Source organism: Neofelis nebulosa, chromosome 2, assembly GCF_028018385.1.
Source record: "Neofelis nebulosa isolate mNeoNeb1 chromosome 2, mNeoNeb1.pri, whole genome shotgun sequence".
In the NCBI taxonomy this organism is placed as follows: Eukaryota; Metazoa; Chordata; class Mammalia; order Carnivora; family Felidae; genus Neofelis; species Neofelis nebulosa.
In genome coordinates, this window is record NC_080783.1 from 148,836,554 (window position 1) to 148,862,603 (window position 26,050).

The window sequence follows — 26,050 nt, forward strand, 5'->3', positions numbered from 1 at the left end:
CCTGTGGAACATAATGAAGTTGGGTAGGCTGTTGGCTTTGGAAGTTTGACACTCAAAAAGACTCAAGAGTTTTCAATAAGTGGGTATTTGAAGCCTTGGGAAAGATATGGTCATCTATAGAATATATGTAAAGCAAAGAAAAAGCCAAAAATAGAATGGGAAACAGAAGTGCTTAAGAGATGCATGCATAGAAAAGGAAGAAGGAAGACAAGCCCATGGAAGGAACAGCTAGAGCCAGAACAGTTTTGAATGTCTTTGCATTTAATGATTTTTGGCAAGTTTAGTCAAGTGGTAGGATCAGAAGCTGGACTATAGTAACAATTCAGAAATGACAGAAGGTGGGGGAAAGTGGTTAGAACCATAAGGTTTGTATACACTGAAGAATTGAGTTACCGACTAAATTAAAATCCCTGTGGAGATGGCAGATGATAGACTCCAAAGCGCAGGTAGAGAGACTGACCTTAAGTGAAAATATACCATATTCACTGAGACATGCATGAGACAATGGATAAGGGATGAGAACAGATAAACCCACTTTTGCCGGCTGTTTTGATGGGTTACATAACTCATTTCATTCATCTCTACTGCAATCTCTTTTATGTAAGCATTATTGTCCTTGCTTTATCAGTGAGGAAATTAAAGCTGAGGGAGGTTATCTTGCTCAGGGTCACAACATCTTTTAAGTGATGGAGCTGGTACCTAATCCCCAAAGTTCATTTCTTTTTTTTTTTTTTTTTTTTAATGTTTATTTTTTTAGAGAGAGAGAGAGACAAAATCACAAGCAGGTTCCACACTGTCAGCACAGAGCCCAGCGTGAGGCTAGAGCTCACTAAACCATGAGATCTTGACCTGAGCTGAAATTAAGAATCGGACACTTAACCGACTGAGCCACCCAGGTGCCCCCATAGTTTTATTTCTGATGTGCTCCTGCTCTTCTCCATCCTCTTCACCTTTCCCCTGCTAGATGTGAAGGAAAAGAAGTCTAGAAGTTAGTATTACTCCATAGACCCATATCAACAGGGGCATTGGTTTATCTTCTAAGGAAATTCCTTTTCAAAAAAAACGTGAGTGTTTAGTAAAGGTATTGTATGTAATATACACATCATAAAGAAAGCATATTAATTCATATTTCAGCTAAGCTGAAAAATAACAAATTTTTAAGAAAAAAATTGTGAGGGAAGTAGGAAGAGCCAAAGACTCATCTAAGGTTATAGAGTTCAAAAATATTTAACAATTTGTCTCTAAATGAGGCATTTCGGAAATTCATCTCCAGTGTGTTAGATTTGGATAACGCTAGTTTTTCCTTTCTGGGAAGTTGTGTGATACAAATATGGAATAATGTTTTATTTCTCATTTTTTTTTTATTTTCAGGTGTGTGCACTTGGGGCAGAGTTTTCATCGGAGGCTTGCAGAGAGTTGGGCTTCTCCAGCAACTTACTCTGCAGCTCTTGTGATCTTCTTGGACAGTTTAACCTGCTTCAGCTGGATCCTGACTGTAGAGGATGCTGTCAGGAAGAAGCACAACTTGAAACAAAAAAGGTATTGTTTTGTGGGATCTCTCTTCCATTAGTTGGTGTAGTTGAGATAAGGTGAAATACTAAATTGCTTAATCAAGTTAAATATAAAGAAGTCTCTAGCTTTTACATTTTGTATTTTTAAAAACTCAACTGATTTCTGTCTGGCCCACTAGATCAATTAAAACAAACAGGAAGGAAAAGTAAGATTACATACCAGGACCTCATCCTATCGTGGTTGTTCAGCAGAGAGGTTGCCGAATTATTGTAGCATGATTGGATCCTAAAGTCCTCCAGTCTTCCTAACTTCTGGCCACATGATGACAAAGAAGAATTAATTAGATGCTTATATTCATTTGTAAGAAGAACTCCGCCTTTACAATGAAATTTGAGACGAAAGTATAGCACCTATTACCTGGCACATAATTGTAGGCAGTAAACTATAACTTTTTATCTGGTTAACAAAGAAAATTCTTTGTTAATTTAGACAGCTTTGTGTTAATTTACACAGCTATCACTAATATTTACAGATACCTAATCTCCTCTTTAACACCTGAAAACAGCCAAGGATAGATAGTTATAACTGTCCAATAAAATCATCTATGTTTTGATTCATTGTTCAGATTAATAATGAACTCACTCAATTTTTAAAGCTTTTCATCAAAGCCCTTATACTTTTTAAAATTAGAAGGTGGCCTGAAAAGATCCTTTATATAAGCCAAATAAAACTGAATTAGTGAGTTCCCTTGTTCGGGGTAAGTAAAAAAGTTCACATCTCTGTGTTAGATTTCCTTTTAATATTCTCTTTCACTTGTACATACTGAATTCTATTTTGAGGTGTTAGAGTTTAGAAAGCTTTCAGACTGTAATTCTATCTTATTAGGTAGTGAAGGTTTGTTTCTAACACGGAATATAGTTTTATAGTTCTAAAAAGAAAACAAGCTTTAAATGTTAATATTTAACCAAAACTTATTTAATATTTGATTTTTTTTTTCATTTTTTTAATGTTTCTTTTGAGAAAGGTGGGGAGAGAGAGTGAGAGAGAGAGAGAAAATCCCAACCAGGCTTTGCCACTGTCAGCATGGAGCCCGATGCAGAGCTCAAACTCACAAACTATGAAATCATGACCTGAACCAAAGTCAAGAGTCAGACACTTAACTGATGGAGCCACCCAGGTGCCCCTTTAATATTTGATTTCTTAGTTGTGAACCTGAAATTCCTGGTGTCCCAGAAATAGGTTCCAAGCCTTCTGTGTTTTTTCATTTTCTTGATTCACATATACCATTGATATTTTTTCATGTTTAGAAGATTTCCATACATAGGAATTAGTCTTCACTGCATGTAGGTCATGTCTAAACAAGAAGTTTTAAAAATTTGATTTTAAGTAGGGGCGCCTGAGTGGCTCAGTCAGTCAAGCGTCCGACTTTGGCTCAAGTCATGATCTCACAGTTCGTGGGTTTGAACCCTGCATCTGGCTCTGTGCTGAGAGCTCAGGGCCTGGAGCCTGCTTCAGATTCTGTCTGTCTGTCTCTCTCTGTGTCTCTCAAAAATAAACATCAAAAAAACATTTTTTTTTTAATTTTAAGTAGATTTAAAATGTGTGACTTGACTAGTTTAGTAAAACCCTTCCACTTGATTTTTGGGGTGTAATTTTTTTTTTTTTTTTTTTTAATGAGCTATTCACATGGGACAAATTGAGGAAGGAATCTATATGTCATCCTCTAGTCATAGTGCTTTTATTCTATGGTTCATACTACTGCTTAGCCGACAACAATTCTTTCCTAAGATACCAAACTTACAAGAATTGAACAAGGAATGTTTTATAATAAACAGTGTTCATCACAGACAGTGTCTTATAATTAAGGGTAAATTGAGAGGTTCTACTTTAAGTGATATCAAATATTCCTAAACTGTAAACCAAGTGCATATAAACTCTATTTTTATTTACTGCCCTTTCTCAGTAATCCTCCAATAGTATACTATTTTTATGTTATACTTTTACTAGAATCAAACTTGAGTCACACACTTCAAATTATATTCCTGTTCAGTTTTCATCATTAATTGTGTGGTATCTTGATAATTCTGACCACTTACAGCTCAGCAGTAACCGTAGGCAAGTAGTCTTCCAGTTAGTATGCCTAACTAATTACAAGCTGAAATGATTATTGTATGTAAGTACAAGTGGGTCTTATCCTAATATGACTTTATGCTGTTTCCATTGTATTTTCTTTACTCCTTACTCCTAATTACTACAATATACTTCTCATTAAGCATTTGCTAGCACACTGCTGCACAAAATTGATGAGTGGTTTTCTTTAAGAAGCCTAGTGGAACCAAAACATGCCAGAAACTCTTAGAAATATTGCTGGACATATAAAAGTATGGCATATTGGACAAGGCATATTAGATGCAAACCACATTAAAGTATAGAAGTAGTACTTAATTTAATGTGTGCAGTACTGCCCTCTGGATTACTGGTATAAGATCATCGGTAAATATGTGCAGTATTTTTTTCTATCTTAGCCCTGGCTTAAGGCTTAATTTTGAAATCATAGTTGGGATGGCTGAGTGGCTCAGACCTTGATTTCAGTTCACGTCACAATCTCGTGGGTTTGTGAGTTCAAGCCCCATGTCGGGCTCTGCACTGACCCTGCAGAATCTTCTTGGGATTCTTTGCTACCCTCCTTTGCTCACATTCCCTCTGTCTCTCTCAAAATAAATAAACTTTTAAAAAAAAATTTTTTTTAATGTTTTATTTATTTTTGAGACAGACAGAGACAGAGCATGAGCAGGGGAGGGGCGGAGAGAGAGCAAGACACAGAATCCGAAGCAGGCTCCAGGCTCTGAGCTGTCAGCACAGAGCCCTGTGTAGGGCTTGAACTCACAAACTGCGAGATCATGACCTGAGCCGAAGTCGGATGCTTACCCGACTGAGCCACCCAGGCACCCCTCCAAGTAAATAAACTTTAAAAAATTACAAAATCATAGTTAAATTTAGTTCTAATTTAAAACTAAAATTAAAAAGGAAAAATCTGTAATATATAGACTAGTGCCTTACATTAAAAACATTGAAAATACTTAAATACATTTGTGTATGTATGTAAATCATTGTGAATGTAAATTCTTTAGGAGAGAAAATTGTAAATGTATTCATCAAACAGCAGTGTTTTCCTAATTTATATATAAGTGCAACCAGAATATTCATTTTGGTTCTTGCTTAGCTGTATGCTTTCCAGAGCTGATATGTCTTTCCAGAGATGAGGCTAATTGTTTTTAGTAACACTTACTCATTTCACAGGCTAAATTTAGCCTTTGATAGCCAGAAGTTTGCTTTAAAAAATAATAATAATAATAAAACTTAATAGCATAGGATGTCTTTGAAATCCCTTATCATTCTACAAATGTGTACTCCATTATTTTTATTTGATCTTGTTCTCCCCTACCCATTTTAATTATAAAGGACCTACTAAACATCACAATACTAGCTAGAATGAAATTTTCTTTTTTTTTTGGACAGTTGCTATTTATTACTTGTTAAATGTCAGTTCAAATATCGCTTTTTCAGACCTCATATCTGTCACACCTTTACTACTTTCTATGCATACATCTGTGGTGGCACTCATGACATTGTAAAGAAACAATCTGTTTTTTTAAATTATATCCTACTTTGGACTATGTTAAGTCTTCATAGAATGAGATTTTTTGATAAGCTGTTTTCCTACTAATTTTGCTCATAACTATGTACCTAAGTACCATTTACAAACAAAAGGATGTTGGCTTAATTGTGAAGGGTGTACTAATTTGTAGTTTGAAGAAAAAACATAAACTAATGAAAGAAAGGATATGTATACAGTTAGTATTTACTAAGTAGCATGAGTAACTTCAGCTTAGTCCATATGTAGAATCTTTGGATGGAAGGGAAGGGACCATTGTTTTGTTTTGTTTTTTCCACTACTGACTGTCTTTCTCCTTGTGGTGGGACAGCATAGTAACTGCTAGTTCCTTAGTGTTATATCTTTTAACTCTTCCCATGAGAAGGGGATTAATTCTTCCTCATTTACTTTTTTTGAAATATTTCAGACAGGGATTTTTTTCTAGCTCAAGTTCGGTCACTGACTATTAACTAAGATTATGGAATAATGTAAGGCCAGTTGGCTCCCACAGCAGCTATGTGAAATGCTGCACTGGGGCACAGACAGATGAAGCAGTAAAGAGCAGAGACTAGGTAAGCAATCTCATAGATAACTTACTTTTTCCCCCCCTCAATTCCTAGAGTAAACAAATTCTACTTGGGCTGTCTTTAAAGATTTAGCTCGATTGTCCCCCCCCTTTTTGGAAGGCTTCCCTAATTTCAATTCCCTTACTTATCCACCACTAGCACTCTCAGGTTATGTTAGCTGTACCTCTGTATTCCCAAAAACACTTGAGGATACCTTGATATACACTTAACCTTCACTATATTATTTTGCTTTTCTCTTCCAGTAAATTATGCTGTTTGAAGTCTAGGACAGTTTATTTCTGAATCCACAGGCTTTAGCATTTGGTATTTCATAAGTTTTTGCCTTTGAATGAGACTGTTTTTACTAAGTTGGAAAAGTTGATTTTTTTTTTTCATTAAACATGTATTGAGAGCTTTTTATATACCAAACACCTAGACAGACACTATTGATACAAATATTGAAGGGCAGTCCCTACAATCAGTGGGGAGGTAGACCAGTAAGCAGGTAGGTAAACCCAAAGTGATAGGTGTGGTGTGCTGGAGGGAAAGGAGACAAAGCTCGGAGGAGGTGAAACATAATTTGAGAATTGACGGAAAATGTACCCAGGTGAGCAGAAGAAAAGGGAATCAAAGTGGCATCTCTGGCTACAGGAGACTGGGACCCAGTACAAGGTGGCAGGTCAGGAGTCCAGAGGACAGTCCTGAGACCAGGACATCCTGTCTCACAAGTCATGCCAAGAAGTCTGGACTTTATCTTAAGGGCTGTGGGAGCCATGGAAGTTTGTAAGCCAGGGGGTTATTTGATCAACTATGTATTGGTAGACAGAAAAGGTAATTTAAAATATATATATATGTATATACACACACGCCGAAAATATACTTGAACTTTGTCGACACTTGTGAAAGGCTTTTTCATATATTTCACTTACACATGCTGAGTATAAAAAATGAGATTTGTCTTTGTTGGCAGTTATCCATTTATAACACTTTAGTTATTATCATCGAAGTGTAGATCTTTCATTTGTTTATTTTATTTATAAGGGCTTCGTAAACATCCCAAATGTATCTAAAAAGAGATGTTAGTGAGCACAGATTTCAGGTGATCCCAGTCTGACTGCTAACCTTAATAGGTATTTTTTTCAAACCATACATGACCATCAGATTAAAAGTTTCCCGGGATTTTCCTGAAGATAAGCATAGATCAACTTTTTTTCTATAAAAAATTTTTTGGCTTCCATTATCTAAGATTTATAAGATTAAATGTAGTATTCCAATAGATGGGTTATTTTTCTCATCTTTTTATAATCTTTGCAGTTCTGTGAATTTGACCTTGATTAAGGAAGCTGGGTGCTTTTTTCCTGTCTCCTCATTCATTTAAGGTTTTCACATCTTAATGATTTCAGCTTCTTCTGGACGCAGTTATTGTAGAACTTTTATATTTCTACTTAATTGTATGCCTCTATTTCCATAGCTAGTACCTGTTCTCTTTAAGATCTTGGTTCATCAAGATACTTGTAGTTACACTGCTTTCCTTTTTCCTTCAAAATATTTTATATTTAATTATTATTTAATTAAATCCATTATTTTGTTGGTTTTTAGTACTTCCTATTCTGCATTTATACCTACCTTATCTCTGAGCGATCATTTTGAAGATTTGGCTAATGACCAAACCAGAGTACCTTCTTTTTTAATTTTAATGTTTATTCACTTTTTGAGAGAGACAGACAGACAGAGTGTGGGTGGGGGAGGGGCAGAGAGAGAGGGAGACAGAATCTGAAGCAGGTTCCGGGCCCTGAGCTGTCAGCACAGAGCCTGATGTGGGGCTCGAACTCCGGATGGCGAGATCATGACCTGAGCCGAAGGTGGACGCTCAACTGACTGAGCCACCCAGGCGCCCACCAGAGTACCTTCTGAGAGAAAAAAATCAACTTACCTGAATTATTAAAAAATATGAACCAGTAAGCAAATGATTTCAACTTAATTTGCTGTTCAATCTTGATTGTATCAGGAAGGAGTTTAGAGTGGTGTTTAAGAACACAGGCTCTGGAACCAGACTATCTAGGTTCAGAAAGTGCTACTCATCTGATGATCTTGGACAAATTACTTGATAATTCTGATTCTTTCCTCGTTTATAAATTGGAGATAATAGTTACTATCTCATAGGGTGGTTATGAGGAGTAAATGAGTTTATAAATGCACTGCTTAGAATAGTCCCAGCATGTAATAAATCCTAGGTAAATAATTGGGTCTGGTGGTGGTATCTGATTTGCTGATTAAAAAAGCAAACAAGGGGCTCCTGGGTGGCTCGGTCCATTAAGTATCCAGCTTCAGCTCAGGTCATGATCTCATGGCTCATGAGTTCAAGCCCTGCGTTCAGCTCTCTGCAGACTGCTCAGAGCCTAGAACCTGCTTTGGATTCTGTGTCTCCCTCTCTCTCTCTGCCCCTCCGCTGCTTGGTCTCTGTCTCTCTCTCAGAAATAAACATTTAAAAAGTTTTTAAACATTTTTTTTGAAAAATAAAAATATAAAATTTGGAGGACTCCAAGAATAGAATTATAATGATTGCTCTTGGCAAAGTAGGGTAAAATAGTTAAGAAATACAACATGAACTATTAGATTTGCCAGTACTAAAAATTAGCAGCAAAATTTTCTGTTACTCCACTTTTGAGCTCCTGAATCAGTTGAATCAAGAACAAGAGGAAATACGATAACAGAATTGGTAGTATGAAAACTTACCGTTTGCAATTACTTGTTTATGTGGAACAACATATAGAAATAAATTGTCAAACATAACCATAGGTTTCAAATTTTTGATTGACGTATTTTAATAAGGAAAATACTGCAAATACGAATTTTTTAAATGAGTACCATTTTCATCATTATTAAATGCATATAAAAATTGCATTTGAAGAGAAAAGGTTTTGCTACTTAAAAAAATTTCAAAACCATTATAAAGCAAAGCTTTTTCTTAGGATAAACCTATTCCAGAAATTAATTGATACCCTTTTAAAAATCCGTGTAGAATAAAATATATTACTGGCTTTCAAAGTTTTTCAGATGGTAGATCAGATTGAAGCTATGGGATTCTTTGAAATAACATTATAAGAAAGTAAAGTGTATGTTTGTAATATAAAAATGATTGCTTTGTGAACAAACAAGTCATTGGACTAATTACAAGTATTTTTCCTAACATTCCTCTGCTACTTACATTTTTGATCTAATACATGGTTATGGATTTCAAAGGTTTAAGAAAATTCTGGAAGAGAAAAGCTTAAAAGTGATTTTTAAAAATTCTACAGATTGAGATTTTTTTTAATTTGAATTTTGGAACATCTTGGTCTCATTCGCAGAATACAAGTAGAAGCCTAGTCTGCAGATCATCAATTTATACCATTACTGGTTCTGGAAAATAGCTCAACAGTTCTGGTATTTGATAAAGGGCCTTTATTTTCATCTAAAAATATACTAGTCAGATAATATTTGAAAAATACTTATCTTCAGTAATGATTACACTAGATTTGAATAAATGGACCTAAGTAGTGCATAAAATAATTTTAAGAATATAGTTAGATCCCTTCGACTTCCCCTGCATCCCTTCTACTCCATTACCTAATTAGAGTTAGACTAATGTAAATTGACTAGCTTATATAGTAACATTCCCATTTTCTATGTGTACAGTACTCTTCTTTTGACATTTATATGCACTCCCAGCAAGCCAGAGACAGTAGAGAGGAAATATTAATATCTACAGTTTATTAGAAGTCTATCCCCTTCTTTTTACAAAAGTTTTTGAAAGAGTTGAATTTTTATCTCAGCTACTAGTTTTGTGACTTTGAGTTAGCAAGTTGCTCTGGAATCTTCAGTTTTGTTGTAGTAATTACACTGGCTTCCCTCTGAGTGTTTTTTTATACCTTGGTTATATGCTAAGTATCTTACCTACATTATTTAATCCCAACAACTCTCTAATGTAAATACTACTGCCCCTATTTAACAGAAAAGGAAACTACGGTGTTATCTGTCCAGAATTACCAAGCAATCAGGTGCCACAACCCGGCTTCACCTCAGGTCTGTTTGACTCCAGAGCCCCAAGTTTTTAAACCTCTATTCTATTTTCCCTTTCATCTTGGAAATATGAATAGTAATACCTACTTCACAGACTTACTGGAGGAAAATGAATGAGTTAAATATAAAACACCAGACTGACTTTTTGAAGGTCTCTTTTGCATTTATAATTAACATAATTCCATTGGTAGTTTTTATTTTAAATTATTAAATCTTTACTTTTCAGTTTACCATAGACTTTAATGACTCCCATTACTTGTTTTTTTCTCTCAAGGATATATTGACAATTTGGCCTAAAGACCCAAACAAACATTTTCAATAATATTTCATATAATATTTCATAATTCAGGGAAAAGAACATCAAAACATTTAGTTACATTCAATTTACATAGAAAATCTGTAGCTGGTTTGAGAGTAATTTAGAAGTCAGCTTAAACAGCATTATTCAAGAAAGTGGCATATTTTAAGCTTTAGCCTATCTACTACTGGTAGAGCTGCTACTGGTGTGTAAAACATAGAAGGATGAAATGGAGGTTAAGCTAACTGTGCGTGAAATTGTCGCTAAAGAAATTTCACAGTTACTTAAAATAGCTTCTCTTTTGTAGTGTGTCTGTAGCATCAATACATGAGCTATTTCTTCAAAGGAAACAAAAATATGTCTTCAGTAGATTATTCTAATTATAGTATTAAAACATTATTCACAAAGCTTTTTTTTAAAGATCTAAATATTTGGCAACAGTTCTAGTTCAGTGAAAGAATCACTAAGACTCCTACATAGCAACGGTACAAAATAATAACACAAATATTTACTTAATAATAGCTACTAACATTTGTTATTATGTGAAGCTGCTGTTCCAAGTCCTTTATATTAATTAATTTATATAATTCTCACAACAACTCTGAGGTAAGTGCAATTATTATCCCATCTTATAGTTGAGTCTAAGGCCTGGAGATCTTGCCTAAAGTCATTCAGCTAATAAATGGTTATAAATAATGTATAAGTTATGTAGGAGAAGTTTTAAAATATTTTATGTAGTTATTTCATTGAACTGAAAATATTAATTTTTTAATGTTTTCTAAATGTGGCATTTCATCTATATTCAACTAAAAAATAAGGGGCGCCTGGGTGGCTCAGTTGGTTAAGCGACCACCTTCGGCTCAGGTCATGATCTCACAGTTTGTGAGTTTGAGCCCCACGTCGGGCTCTGTGCTGACAGCTCAGAGCCTGAAGCCTACTTCAGATTCTATGTCTCCCACTCTCTCTACCCCTCCCCTGCTCATGCTCTGTCTCTGTCTCTCAATAATAAATAAATGTTAAAGAAAAAAAAATTTTTATGAATGAAGAAAGAGAGGGAGGGAAGGAAGGAAGGAAGGAAGGAAGGAAGGAAGGAAGGAAGGAAGGAAGGAAGGAAGGAAGTCGGGAAGTCGGGGTGCCTGGGTGGCTCAAGTCAGTTAAGCATCTGACTCTTGATTTCAGCTCAGGTCATAATCTCAAGGTCATGAGATCGAGCCCTGTGTTGGGCTCTGTTGTGGGCATGGACCCTGCTTAACATTCTCTCTCCCTCTTCCTCTACCCCTCCCCAGCTCACTCGTGTGCGTGTGCTCGCTCTTTCTCTCTTTTTCAAGTAAATAAATGTAGTCAGTGTTTTAGGTATTTAACAAGTTCGGATCAAGGTTCTATCTATGCATATTAAAACATTTTGTCACATTTGCAGATTACCATATTTAAAAAGGAAATAAACCCTTAAAGTAATTCATGATCGAGGCTGCCTTACAACTACATTTCTAGACATACCTACCTCAGAGTCAAAATAAACTTTGTTTATACCATAAATATTTCTTCTTGGTATGGGCTTTGAGAATGTCAAAATAAGACAATAGTCACTGTCATCGAGGAGTCAGGTAGAGAAATAGGCATGGAAATTGGGCTGCTAGAATGCATTTGGCAGGATATTTTACTGAACTAACGCATAATATCCAGTGTTATGAAGGTAACCGCTAAAAGAATTAGGAATAAGCTAAAAGTTGAAAAGAAGACAATAAATCTCTTTAAGTTGATATATTGAGAACTGTAGATATAACCATGTTAATCATTACTAACAGAAGAACTAAAAACAGTTTAAAAGTTATTGAATGGCAGGTAGGAGGCAGAGGAAAATTTTTACTTCTTTTATACCCTTCTGTACAATTTCTTCTTTATTACTTCCAGATGCATTGGTTTCCTGAAAGAATTCAGTGAAATGCATGCTGTAAACAAAATACACTTATGTGCTATGAACGCACACAGAAAGAAGGGCATATAACCTTTTGACATTTCAGGTAAATATCACCACTTGCTTATGTAGAAGTTGCTGTTTAGGATAAAATGGAAAATAGGAGAAAACTAGTGATAAGACAAAGATAGTGAAAAGGCAAAGTCATGAAAAAGAGGGCCATCTCAGGTAGCTTGGTTATGATGAGAGAGGGTGCTGGTTAGGAAGGTAGGGCCTATGTACCTTGGTAAGAAGTTTGGACTCTGTTCTATAGGCAGGGGACAAAATTAAAAGATTATAAACAATGAACCGGCGTCAGATTTGTATTTTAATTACATTCGTTGTCAGTGTGAAGGAAAATTGATAGGACAGAGGGGAATACGGTTGCCAGAAAAATATATTGCTGTTTTCCAGAGGCAAGATAAAAGGGCTTAAGCCAACATATTGGTAGTAAAAATGGAGAAGGGACAGATCTAAAACAGATTTAGGCAATAAAACCTTCAGGATTTATTGATTATACTGGATTGGAAGGGGGAATAGGTGAGTAAAGATGCTTCCCATGTTCTTATTTGAGAAACTGGTAGCCTCAACAAAAGAAGACTACAGTAGACTTCAGCTATTTGCATGGTAGCCCCCTAAAGGCAGTAGTTGGGGATGAGAGAAGGGGCAGTAAAGAGGATAACTTTTCATAAAAGCATACCCCGTAGGTACAGACTGCCTTTTCAGTTTTCCTTCTGAAGAGGTGTTAAAAGTTTTAACTTAGAAGGTCATAGATTTTATCTGAGTACCTTAATGAAATGTAAAATTGATAGTGTGCTTGTCAAAAAATAAAAGGTGTTGAATGGTCTAGTTTCTTTTGTTCTGCTTTCATATTGCCATTCTTAATATTTAAAATATTTAACCTTCTGGATTATTACAGCTTTATTTTTGTATCTTTTTACGATAAGGAGATTACCTTCTTTAGTTTTAATAGAGTGCAACCATAATGTAGTTTGTGCTGGTTGTGTTTTATATTTCATATATTTGTAACTTTTTTTTTAAGATATTTGTAACCTTTCTTAAGGATGATCATAATTGCCCATTTTATGACAAATAATGATGTTCAGTTTTGACATGGTAATAACACCAACAGAATTTAATTCTCTTTTGAAAAGCAGCTTTTGCTACCATATATAGCACCTTTGTGGTCAGTTTTTGAGGCTATTGAATGTTTGGATTTTGAACCATATTTTGTCTGGATCTCATTTATTCAAATCAAGAAGAAAATGTATTGAAAATGTATTTTTCAAACATTAAGGAGCAAAAAGACATTGAATTTTTTATTGGGAACTATATACTAAATAGCCATTTTCTAAAATGTTTTTACTTTACCAAGGGGCTAGTTGGTTTTATTTTAAAACTACTTACTAAGATATTCAAGCTGGAGCGCATGGGTGGCTCAGTCAGTTAAGCATCCAACTTCAGCTCAGGTCACGATCTCACAGTTCATGAGTTCGAACCCCGTGTCAGGCTCTGTGTTGACAGCTCAAAGCCTGGAGCCTGCTTCGGATTCTGTCTCCCCCTCTCTCTCTGCCCCTCCCCTGCTTGCACTCTGTCTCTCTCCCTCTCAAAAATAAATAAACATTAAAAAAATTTTTAAGATATTCAAGCTTAGGCTCATTTTTACTAATTCTTTGGATATTTTGAGCTCAGGAAATCTAGTGGTGGTGCGTCAAGTCATTTCATTTCATTCTGTGATTGTTTTCAGGTGACAGTCCAGTCGTTACAGTTTTACCTCTTGGTTATGAAATTCTCTTTGTTTTAGGTACATATGCAAATTCTGTTATTAATCACAATACTGAAAGAAACCTTGTTCTTTTTTAATCAGATTTCATATTTGGAATGATCTGATTTGGAGTGTGATGTCAAACATTTTATATTTTGGTTTTTGTTTCATTTTGTTTTAATACATTTTTATTGAGCTTTTCAGTGGAACAATGATTGTATGTTAATGAAAGATTCCCCTGGTGTATTCTTACTTCCTTGGAATTTAATTTAAATTAAGGTTGATGTTAGCTTGTTTTCTAGTTTTCTCAATCTCAGAGCAGAAACTAAAGATACAAAAATAAATAGCACTTTAATACTATAGTAGAATAAGCTTTAAACTTAGGGAGCTTCCTTAGACATGGTCATTGCTTTGTTTTTTCAGAGTTCATTAGAAAGCACCTAAAAATAAATAGTGTAATCTCAGGGATATAATGTTAGAGAATTATCTTTACCAGTTTGGTTTTCTATAATTGTAAAACTGAACTTACTTCCCTAATCCTCCATATTCATTCATTATTCCTTTGCAAGAATGCCATTAGTCAAAGTGTATGAAAGTGTCAACACATAAACTATTTGCCTTATACATCTGCTGCTTCAGTGACTTAAAGTGAAATCTTGATCAAAGCTTTACTACTAGATCTCAAAAACTGTAGTACCCTAATTGTCCATGTGTAACTGTAACTTGTTTCTAGCACTCTGCACTTTAAAAAAATATCAACAAATATGGGAATGATAAAAAAAAAAATACAAAAACTATGGGAATGATTTGATGATGAATAATGAATTAAAATTTAAGACATCAGCAGGTCACTAAACGTATAGTTCTGTTGAAAATGTTTTTCTTGAGAATTAACTGACCAAATTTTGCTACAAGTAGCTTCAGTGTGGTGTGTTTTGTCCTTCATATAAAAGAGTAAAGTTAATTTTAAGAAATTACACTGGATGCAGTTAACCATTTGGAAGAATGGCTTATTTAATATATTTGAGTACATCATCATTGTTTTTATTTAAGAGCTCTAAATAATGCACTCAGTTTTAATTGTGTTATAGCCATACTCCCTTATTTTTAAATCCCTACATTTTATTTAAGGGCAAGCCTTCAGTAGACCTATAAAATAGTGACTCCCCCATATCTGAATTTTATTCAACTGTTAAAAGTTTTTCCTTTTGTTCATGTAACATTAGAGCATTTTCTTCATATTGCTACTTAATATTCAAAGTTTTGTAGTTTTTTCTGAATGTACCAAATTGTATTTATACTAAAGCTTTGCCTTTAAGAGGATTTCAAAAATAAGAGTATATGGCTGCAAGCAAGGCTTCATAAGGGAAGAAAACAGTATTACAGCATTTGTCTTGCTTTGGCCAATGCCCACTAGGTTTACCTTTCAGAATTGGTTAGTCTCCTGTTTGGTCATTTTGCAATTTTTGCCTTATTAATACTTGAGTATAGTCCAAGGCAGTGATTCTTCTCTCTGTTCATTACAATTGCTTGGGTGTCTTTAAAAGTCGTAACAGTAATTAAAGTACTGATACCAGGATCTTATCCCCAAGTATCCTAATTTAATTTGTCTGGGATGGGTTCAGAGATCAGTAATTTTCCTGTTTCTGCATGTGTCTAGTTGCTTTTTAATGTACACTTGATATTGTGATTTATATGTTTCTAGGTCTCTAGATTATAATATCATGTGTGAAGAGCATTGGATTTTGCTCTTGCATACTGTTACACTATGGGTGAATACCTTGATCTTATGGAGTCTTGGTTTTTAGCTTTGTTAAAGAGTGGTTATTCCGGTTTTTTCATTAGTACTAAGGTGAATTCTTTAGCATAGGCTTAGAAGTGGCAGATCCAGTTTAAATGAAAAAGCCAAAGGGGTTTGCCTAGCTCTACTTTCTAGCACAGTGAAGCTGTTGAAATTTTTGTCCATCTCTTATGGCCCATAGAGAATGTTGTCTATCGTTATGTCTAGAATTCTTAGCCTAATACAGTTCAGTAGTTCTTAAATGTGCATTTTTTTGGGAAAGGCCAAGTTTTGAAGAGAATTTATTCACAGATTTTGGGAGTATCCCCTTTTTGTGGCTCCCTCCATTCTTTGATGTTACCTTCAATTTCCAGCTGCTCTGGCATCACTGAAGTTAAATTTTTGATTTCTCAACCCAACAACACTTGTTCTTATTTCTTATGAGCAAGAGACTGCCTTCTGGGAAAATTAGTGGAGGATGTCTGACATGGAGCGAGTTTACGGGTTTGTCGTGGTAGTGTGATGGCAGAAAAGTTAGCAAATTCAGAAAATTTACATAACTCAAAAGTGTCCCCTTTGTTCATTGTTATAAATTAACATGTCATAATCTAGTTATCTGGTGAGAAACTGTATAGACATTTTTTTTGACTTGCCTGTTAATTTGAACCATTTTGTATAGCCACATAGTTATACTTTAATTACAGAATAGTTATCACCACAAAATTAAGATTTTGGCTGTTTTCTGTATATGAAAACCTCATTATAAGCCCTAACTAAAAAAAAATTTAAAACAAGAGGTTGGCCAAGTTGGTATGTGAGGGAAAAAATTATTATATTCCAATAAATTATTATTCTCTGATAAATTATTTTCAGAGAAGTCTTTCTATAATCAAAAGGAGTATAACTTTTAAAAACTGGGAATAGGGGTGCCTGGGTGGCTCAGTCGGTTAAGCGTCCGACTTCGGCTCAGGTCACGATCTCGCGGTCCGTGGGTTCGAGCCCCGCGTCGGGCTCTGGGCAGATGGCTCGGAGCCTGGAGCCTGTTTCCGATTCTGTGTCTCCCTCTCTCTCTGCCCCTCCCCCGTTCATGCTCTGTCTCTCTCTGTCTCAAAAATAAAAATAAAAATAAAAAAATAAAAACTGGGAATAAACTGAGGGTTGATGGGGGGTGGGAGGGAGGGGAAAGTGGGTGATGGGCATTGACAAGGGCACCTGTTGGGATGAGCACTGAGTGTTGTATGGAAACCAATTTGACAATAAATTTCATATTAAAAAAAAAAGAAGTATATTGTTCCAAAATATTAGGAAAATTTATGAATCTACAATTGAGATACATATAAATAATAATCTTGGTAATACTTAAAATATCTTAAATTGGGAAAAAATCAGCAGACCCCAAAGCTGAAATTTATTTTAAGAATAGTAAAAGTCACTTGTTTTTTCTTTTGTTTTTGATTTTACCCATTCTGACAAGTATAAGATGATATGTCATTGTGGTTTTGATATGCATTTCCCTGATGGTTAGTGCTGGTGGGTAGCTTTATATGTCTGTCTGCCATCTGTGTATCTTCTTTGAAAAAATTTCTTTTCGGGTCCTCTGCCATTAAATAGATTATTTGGGGGTTTTTGTGTTGAGCTATAGAACTTGTTTATTTTAACAATATTGATTCTTATCCATAGACATGATAGGTTTTTTCATTTTTGTGTGTCCTAATTTCTTTCCTCAGTGCTTTATAGTTTTCATAGTACAGATATTTCACATCCTTAAATAAGTTTATTCTGAATATTTTATTTTCTGTTGCAATTATAAATGGGATTCTTGATTTCTCTTTCTGCTTCTTCATTATCAGTGTGTAGAAGTGCAACAGATTTCTGTACATATTGTATCCTGCAACTTTTGAATTCATTGATCAGTTATAGTTTTTTGGTGGAGTCTTTAGGGTTTTCTGTAGATAGTATCATTTCATCTACAAATAGTGATGGTTTTACTTCTTTTTTACCAACTTAGATGTCTTTATAACTTTTTCTTGTCTGACCTCTGCAACTAGGATTTTCTATACTGTGTTGAATAAAAGTGCAAGTGGATATATTCTGGTCTTGTTCCTGATCTTAGAGGAAAAGCTTTCTGGTTTTCACCATTGAGTATGATGTTAACTTTGGGTTATTCATACATAGCCTAAGGTATGTTCCCTCTAAATCTGCTTGTTGAGAGTTGTTATCATGAATGGATGTTGTACCTTGTCAAATGCTTTTTTTTTTTTTGTACATTGAAATGATCATACAGTTTTTATCCTTTGTTTTGTGAATGTGGTGGATCACATGGATTTGTGAATATCGAACCACCCTTGCATTCCTAGAATAAATCCCTCAATCATGGTGAATAGTTTTCTTTTAACATATTACTGGATTCACTTTGCTAATATTTTGAGGGTTTTTGCATCCATGGTCATCAGAGGTACTGGCCTGTAGTTTTCTTTTTTAGTAGTGTCTTTATCTGGTTTTGGTATCAGGGTAATGCCTCATTGAATGAATTTGGAAGATTTCCTTCCTCTATTTTTTGGAATAGTTTGAGAGGAATAGATATTAATTCTTCTTTAAGTGTTTGATAGAATTCATCTGTGAAGCCATCCATTCCTGGACTAGTTTATTGGGAGTTTTTTGAATACTGACTCAATTTCATTACTGGTAATTGGTCTATTCAAATTTTCTATTTCTTACAGATTCAATTTTGGATGTTGTGTATTTCTAGGAATTTATCCATGTCTTCTATATTGTCCAATTTGTTGGCATCTCTTATAATCCTTTGTATGTCTGTGGTGTTGGTTGTTGTTTTTCCTCCTTCATTTCTGATTTTGAGTCTTCTCTCTTTGTCTTGATGAGTCCTGCTAAAGGTTTATCAATTTTGTTTATCTTTTCACAGAACCAGCTTCTGGTTTCAGTGATCTGTTGTATTGGGGTTTTAGTCTCTATTTTATTTCTTTCTGCTCTAATCTGTATTATTTCCTCCCTCTTACTGGCTTGGGCTTTATTGTTGTTGGTTGGTTTTTTTGTTTGTTTGTTTGTTTTTTAAGCTCCTTTAGGCCTTAAAGGTTAAGTTGTTTGAGATTTTTCTTGTTTCTTGAGGTAGACCTGTATTGTTGTAGTCTTCTCTCTTGTAACAGTTTTTGCTGTATCCTAAAGATTTTGGATCATTGTGTTTTCATTTTCATTTGTCTCCATGTATTTTTTAATTTCTTCTTTGATTTCTGAGTAGACCCATTCATTGTTTAGTAGTATGTTATTTATCCTCCATGTATTTGTGTTCTTTTCAGGTTTTTTTCTTGGTGATTTTCATACCATTATGGTCAGAAAAGATGCCTGATATGATTTCAGTCTTTTTGAATTTATTATGATGTGTTTATGGCCTAATGTGATCTATTCTGGAGAACGTCCCATGTGCACTTGAAAAGAATGTGTATTCCACTATGTTTGGATGGAATGTTTTGAATATATTTGTTAGGCCCATGTGGTCTAATGTGTCAATTATAGCCACTGTTTCCTTGATTTTCTGTTTGGATGATCTTTCCATTGATGTAAGTAGGATCTTAAAGTCCCTTACTACTACAGTATTACTGTGTATTTCTTTTCTTATGTCTGTTAATAATTGCTTTATGTACTTAGCTGCTCCCATGTTGTGTGCAGAGATATTCACCACTTTTATATCCTCTTGTTAGAAGTAACCAGTGTTGGCAAAGATGCAGAGAAAAAGGAACCCTCATGCACTGTTGTGGGAGTGCAAATTGGTGTAGCCATTGTGGAAAACAGTATGAAGGTTCCCCCAAAATTAAAAGTAGAATTACCACATGATCCAGTAATTCCATAACTAAGTTTTTACCCTAAGAAGATGAAAACACTAATTCAAAGAGATGTACTTCTGTGTTTATTGCAGCATTATGTACAGTAGCTCAGTTATGAAAGCAACCCAAGTGTCCATTGACAGATGAAGGGATACACACACACACACACACACACACACACACACACACACACACACACAGTGGAGTATTACCCAGCCATGAAAAAAAAAAAGTCCAAATGCTAGGGGCGCCTAGGTGACTCATTAGGTTAAGCGTCCGACTTCGGCTCAGGTCATGATCGCACGGTTTGTGAGTTGAAGTCCCGCATCAGGCTCTGTGCTGACAGCTCGGAGCCTACTTCAGATTCTGTGTCTGCCTCTCTCTCTTCCTCCCTGCTCCTCACACTTTTTCTCTCTGTCTCTGTTAAATAAAAAAAAGTCCAAATGCTAAGAGGGAAAGTCAAGGAGTTACAATTTTTAACCTTTTTAAATCCTTTCATACTTTATTCCCTAGAGAATTTCTGTTAGAAGTAGCATATTTTCAACTTTTCTTTTTGATATTTATTTTGAGAGAGCACATGAGGGAGGGCACATAGAGAGTAAGGGAGAGAGAGCCCAACAGGGCTCTCTCAGTGCAGAGCCCAACACGAGGCTCTGAGATCATGACCTGAGCTGAAATCAAGAGTTGGACACTCAACCGACTAAGCCACCCAGACGCCCCTTAATAGTATATATTTTATTATGTGAACTTGTGTGATGCCAAAGATGCTTATTATTACTTTATAAGTCCCTGAAAGTTGACCACAATTTGTAGTTAATTTAAATTATTCATCATGAAAAACCAGTATTGTCCTATGAACAAATTCATAAGAAAAAAACCAACTAACATAACAAGTTAATGCTTTTAGAATTTAATATTAATAATGTTAGGCAGCTCTGAGATAAATTTTCTGTTTACCCTAGACTGAAACTAAGCACAATGTAGTCTAGTCTATAAGTTGATATCAAAGGAACTTGAAATGTTTTTAAAGTTCTGTAATGAAAAAAGAGGTATTTAATTCTGTTAAATGAACAATTCTCTCCATTCAGCACACATACATTGAGAAGCTTTGTATCTAGTTCTGGAGATAATTATGATAGATAAGACATTTCCTTTCCACAAATTATAGAATATTTATAGTACATCATAAGAACAGATTTCCACTGAAAGTACCACAAACAGAATAGGAGATAAACAGAAGTTTTCCTGGAGAAGGTCACATCTGAGCTGCTATTCACTAAAGAATATGTTTCTAACATTTTTAACCAGTTGATGTTTCGTTGTGCAGAGATGGGCTTTCCATGAATGCATTACAAGTGTGCTAGGATATGGAGTCCTTCAATCCTTGTGACAACCAAATGGAGACTGTGGTGCTCAGGGCCCAAAAAGCTATTCATCTGTTATAAGCAGCCGCCTCTTACCCCAGGACTCCATAAAGTTCTTAACGTGTCATGATATGAAGAATATTGGGAAACAGCAGTGTAGAGAAATGTTACTACGGAAGCTAATCGAATCTCCACTTAGAGTTTCCGAGGGATCACAAACTTGCAAATAAAATATAAATCAAATAACCAAATTTTACTATGGGCCTTATAACTTTTTAAATTTTTTTGATTCTGGTAATATATACATAACATAAAATTCACCATTTTAACTATTTTTAGTCCTCTATCTCCAGAACCGTTTCATCTTCCTAAACTGAAATTCCATTCCATTCTCGGTAAACAGTAGCTCCCCATTCTTCCCTCCCCCAGCTGCTGGCAACCACCATTCTACTTTTGTCTCTCAATTTGTAAGTACCTCATAAAAGTGGAAATGTACAGTATTTATCGTTTTGTAACTACTTTGTTTCATTTAGTTTACTGTCTTCAAGATTCATCCATGTGACAGCATGTGTCATAATTTTCTGTTTTTAAGACTGACTATTTCGTTATATGCATATGCCGCATTTTGTTTATCCATTCATCTGTCATTTGAGTTGGCCTCTAACTTTTTGTTACCAAATCATATAATTCTATTTTTAATTTTTTAAGGAGCCACCATTTTATCTTCCATGGTGGCTGCACCACTTTACAGTTACCAACATAAGGTCCCAGGGGTTCTAATTTCTCCACATCCTCACCACCACTTATTTTTTGTGTTGTTGTTGTTTTTGTTGTTAATAATAGCCATCGTGATGAGTGTGAAGTGGTATCTCATTGTCGTTTTGATTTGTATTTCCCTAATGATTAGTGATGTTGAACATCTTTTCATGACCTTGTGGGTAATATGGCCTGTTATTCTTAAAGATATTCTGAGGGGTTGTCTAATGGATTAACTAAATCTTATTCAAAAGTGACTTACTGTATAAAGTTATGTCAGGTTATTAATGCTGCAAAGACTCTTCGGAGATTATCAGAGGTTTTTGGTTTTGTTTCTAATTTTAGTTAACATATGGTGCAATATTGGCTTCAGGAGTAGAATTCGGTGATCATCACTTATGTACAACACCCAGAGCTCATCACAAGTGCCTTCCTTAATACCCATCACCCATCTCCTACCCACTCTTCTCCATCAACCGTCAGTTTGTTCTCTATTGTTAAGAGTGTTTTGTGGTTGGTTTCCTTCTCTCCCACCCCTCCCCCCACCGTCTCAGATGTTCATCTGTTTTGTTTCTTTAATTCTACACATGAGTGAAATCACATGGTATTTGTCTTTCTCTGATTGACTTATTTCGCTTAGCATAATACAATTTACCTCCATTCACATCATTGCAAATGATAAGCTTTTATTCTTTTTGTGTATACACACACCACATCTTTATCCATTCATCAGTCAATGTACATTTGGCTGTCTCCATAGTTGGGCTATTGTTGATAATGCTGCTATAAACATCAGGGTAAATGTACCCCTTTGAATCTGTAATTTTTATCCTTTGCATGATCGTTAAAGTTCTTAATCTGAAATTCATCAGTATTTTCCCAGAGTCCATGAATAGTCCGAATTAAAACAATTTCATCAGATTCTCAAACGTATCTATGACCCTCAAAACTTTAAGAATTATTGATTTAGCTCAGAATCTCTAAAATGTTTAAAAATTCATTATCACTTGGGTAGGTGGAATTAAAATGAATTTCTAATTTCTACTTTGTGCTTTTTTATATTTTCCAAAGTATCGAATATAATCATACATAGTACATGGGATTTTTATGTTACTTTATAACTTAAAAAGTAAAAGTCATCTTTAGCTCTTGGACCTATAATAAAAAAACCAAATGTAAAAGCTAACAAAAACAAATGCAAAAGCCAACAAAATATAGTATGTTCTTATAATTGCCTGCCTTCTCTTAGAGTCCTAGCATTACCATGTCACTAAAAAAAAAAAAAAAAAAAAAAAATGGGCAGGTTCTAGAGCTTAAAAAAAGTGATGTTTACCATTGATTCCATTTCAGCTAAATTCATTGCAGTAAAATATTTGCATTGGAGTTTTTCATAATTAGCTTTTACTGTAAAGAGATTGTGCAGGTTCTATATAGCTGGAAAAACAATATTTACCATTTAATTCATTTCAAGTGAATTTCATTAAGGGAAAATATTTGCATTTTAGTTCTTTTTAATGAGATTTTACTGGTTTTTTCATAATATCTTTATATAGTACATACTGTAATTATTTTTTAAAGATATTGAGGTTTTGGGGGCACCTGGGTGGCTCAGTCGGTTGAGCATCTGACTTTGGCTCAGGTCATGATCTCACGGTCTGTGAGTTCGAGCCCTGTGCCGGGCTTTGTGCTAACAGCTCAGAGCCTGGAGCCTGCTTGAGATTCTGTGTCTCCCTCTCTCTCTGCCCTTCCCCCACTCATGCTATGTCTCTCTCTCTCTGTCAAAAATAAATAAACATTAAAAAAAAAAAATACTGAGGTTTGTTTTTTTTATTTCATTTTAAAACACTGATTACTTAATTTTAACAGCAACCAGAAAAAATTCTCATTAAGTATGTATGTTGGATAGATGAATAGAATACATACCTGTGTTCAATATAGCATTTTAAAAATCCATAGGAAATCTTAAGGATTTTGTGAAGAACTTCCAAGGACATCTTACCTATTCAAATCCATCGTCAATTCTCCATATCTCCTTCAATCTTTTTCCTACTAAACCTAAATTCCTCTATCATTTAATGTCCCCGGGCCTCTATTTTCTCTTCTGTTGTACTGGAAATACATAGTTCTCTCCAACTCTGACATTTATTTTATTCCATATTATCTGTTTAACTTCAGTGTTTATGCTATGAAATAACTACATTTTTAAAACTATACCAGTTTTTTCAATTCTTGTCTTTTTGCAGCTTTATGCGGGTGCTATCCTTGAAGTTTGTGGATGAAAATTGGGGAGGTTCCCTCAAGTCCAAGGTATGTAAAATTATCTCCAGCAAATTCTCACTTTAATAATTTTAAATCAACATTTTACAAGAATAATTTTATTAAATATTCCCAAGAATAAGAATTTTTAGGATTGTACTTTCTCAACATTATATGTATTTTTTCCACATTTGTCTTCATGGAGGTAGAGTTTTATAGTAATTGTTGAATACTAGTAGTTTAAGCAAGCATAATATATGATGTAACACATAATGAAGTGATTATTTTCTTAAAAGGAGAGCCTTTCCTTTACCAAGTATAAATTTTACAAGAGCCTTTGTTTTACCAGATATAAATATAATCCCCTTAAATAGCGCACCATTCTAATATATCTTAAGTGTAAATTCATTTATATAAAACTCTCCTAAGGAACAATTGGAGTGAGAATAGACCTGTACAAAGTGACAAGTCGTCAAAAAGAGAATTAATTACCATAAAATTTGAGGTGCAAAGAAGTTGCATGTACATGTACATCTTCACAGGAAATTTTAAAGATAAATATGTAAAAGGATAATTGTGAAAATGTGTTCCTTTGTTTGACATCACAGTAGTGGAGCTTTGCATGTCGAAAAAGACATGGGCTAAGACTTTTCTGTTCTGTCCTGGCTTGTCATTTGAAAATCAGTTTTATAAAACTAAAATTGTCTAAAGGTAAAGAAGTTCTTTTGTTTGTTTGTTTTTTAATTGAAATATGTAAGTGCTCTATTATATGGCTTATTTTTACATCTCCTGACTTTCTCATGACTTCTTGCCTTGTTCACTTAATGGCAAGATAATTTTGTGGATTTAGTATCTTAATGGCAAGATAATTTTGTGGCTTTAGTATCTTATAAAACTACCTGTATTCACAGATGCCCTTTATTGCTGACCTAGGATTATTTATAATAAAATATTGCTCATTTTGGCACAGAAATGTAATAGTAAGTAAGGCCCAAAGCAGATACACATTTAATTAAATACATTCTTGGTTAGAATAAACATATTCTAATGTAGCACAGAGTATATCTACTTCTGCTTAGGGAAAAAATTTCTCACGCTGATTTTTTTTTTTTTTTTTTTTTTTTTTTTTGCCTTCAGCAAATAGACAGATTTTATTATGTCTATGGTAATAATTTTTCTACAGTTGGAAGTTCAATCTTTAAAAGCTTGAGTGGAGGGGTGCCTGGGTGGCGCAGTCGGTTAAGCGTCCGACTTCAGCCAGGTCACGATCTCGCGGTCCGTGAGTTCGAGCCCCGCGTCAGGCTCTGGGCTGATGGCTTGGAGTCTGGAGCCTGTTTCCGATTCTGTGTCTCCCTCTCTCTCTGCCCCTCCCCCGTTCATGCTCTGTCTCTCTCTGTCCCAAAAATAAATTAAAAACGTTGAAAAAAAAAAAAAAAAGAATAGTAAAAGCTTGAGTGGAATTTATCAAACCTTGTAGTAGAAATTAATTATATATACATTTCTTATGTATACTTAAATTATCATACTTGGGGTGCATGTAGTCATACTGTCTTTTCCTTTTGAAAAACAATTAGAGTTTAATCCTATGTATAAATATTTAATGTAAGTTTAAAATGAAAATGATTGTTTAATTCTGTAATATATAATCATATTGAACATAATTATATATGATGCCATTGTTTTCTGAATCCCTGAGAAGCTGGCATATTTTAAGTATAACCATTATTATATTCCCTAAAGTTATTCTGGAATAGGGCATGAAGGACCATTGTCACTTGTTGCAGTAACTACAAATACCAAACTAACTTTCATGTCATCATCGCTTTATAAAAGTCTTTGTCATCAACAAACCTTTTATTGAACTTAAACCATTCGGTGCCTGTGGGGAAAAAGTCCCAAATTCTATTCCAAAGCCAATTCCAGGTCTGGCTCTTAAGATTCTTCTGACTTCCATGTTTTGGTTGTTTAAGTAGAAAGGGCAGTCTGAATACTTTCTTGTAATCCTTAATATTTTATTGAAGTATATAATTGACATAGTGTTTCATGTGTACAACATATTCATTCAACAATTTTATGTATTCCACAGTGCTAACCACAATAAGTATAGTCATCATTTGATACCATACAGTGTTGTACAATATTACTGACTGTATTCTCTATGCTGTACTTTTATCTGACTTATTTATTTTATAACTTGAAGCTGGTAGCTCTTAACTCCATTCATCTATTTCACCCATCCCAACCCC

At 34.6% G+C, this 26,050-nt stretch overlaps 1 protein-coding gene across 2 annotated transcripts in view; it reads left to right on the top strand.

Annotated features, from left to right (window-relative positions):
- The window catches only part of SELENOF (selenoprotein F), a 52,631-nt gene that overhangs the window by 7,452 nt on the left and 19,129 nt on the right, over positions 1-26,050 (top strand). For both annotated transcript variants that reach the window (XM_058716699.1, XM_058716698.1), the window contains exons 2-3: positions 1,372-1,539; positions 23,792-23,855. In XM_058716699.1, the coding sequence (XP_058572682.1) occupies positions 1,372-1,539; positions 23,792-23,855 (232 nt within the window). The remainder of the gene's footprint in view (positions 1-1,371; positions 1,540-23,791; positions 23,856-26,050) is intronic.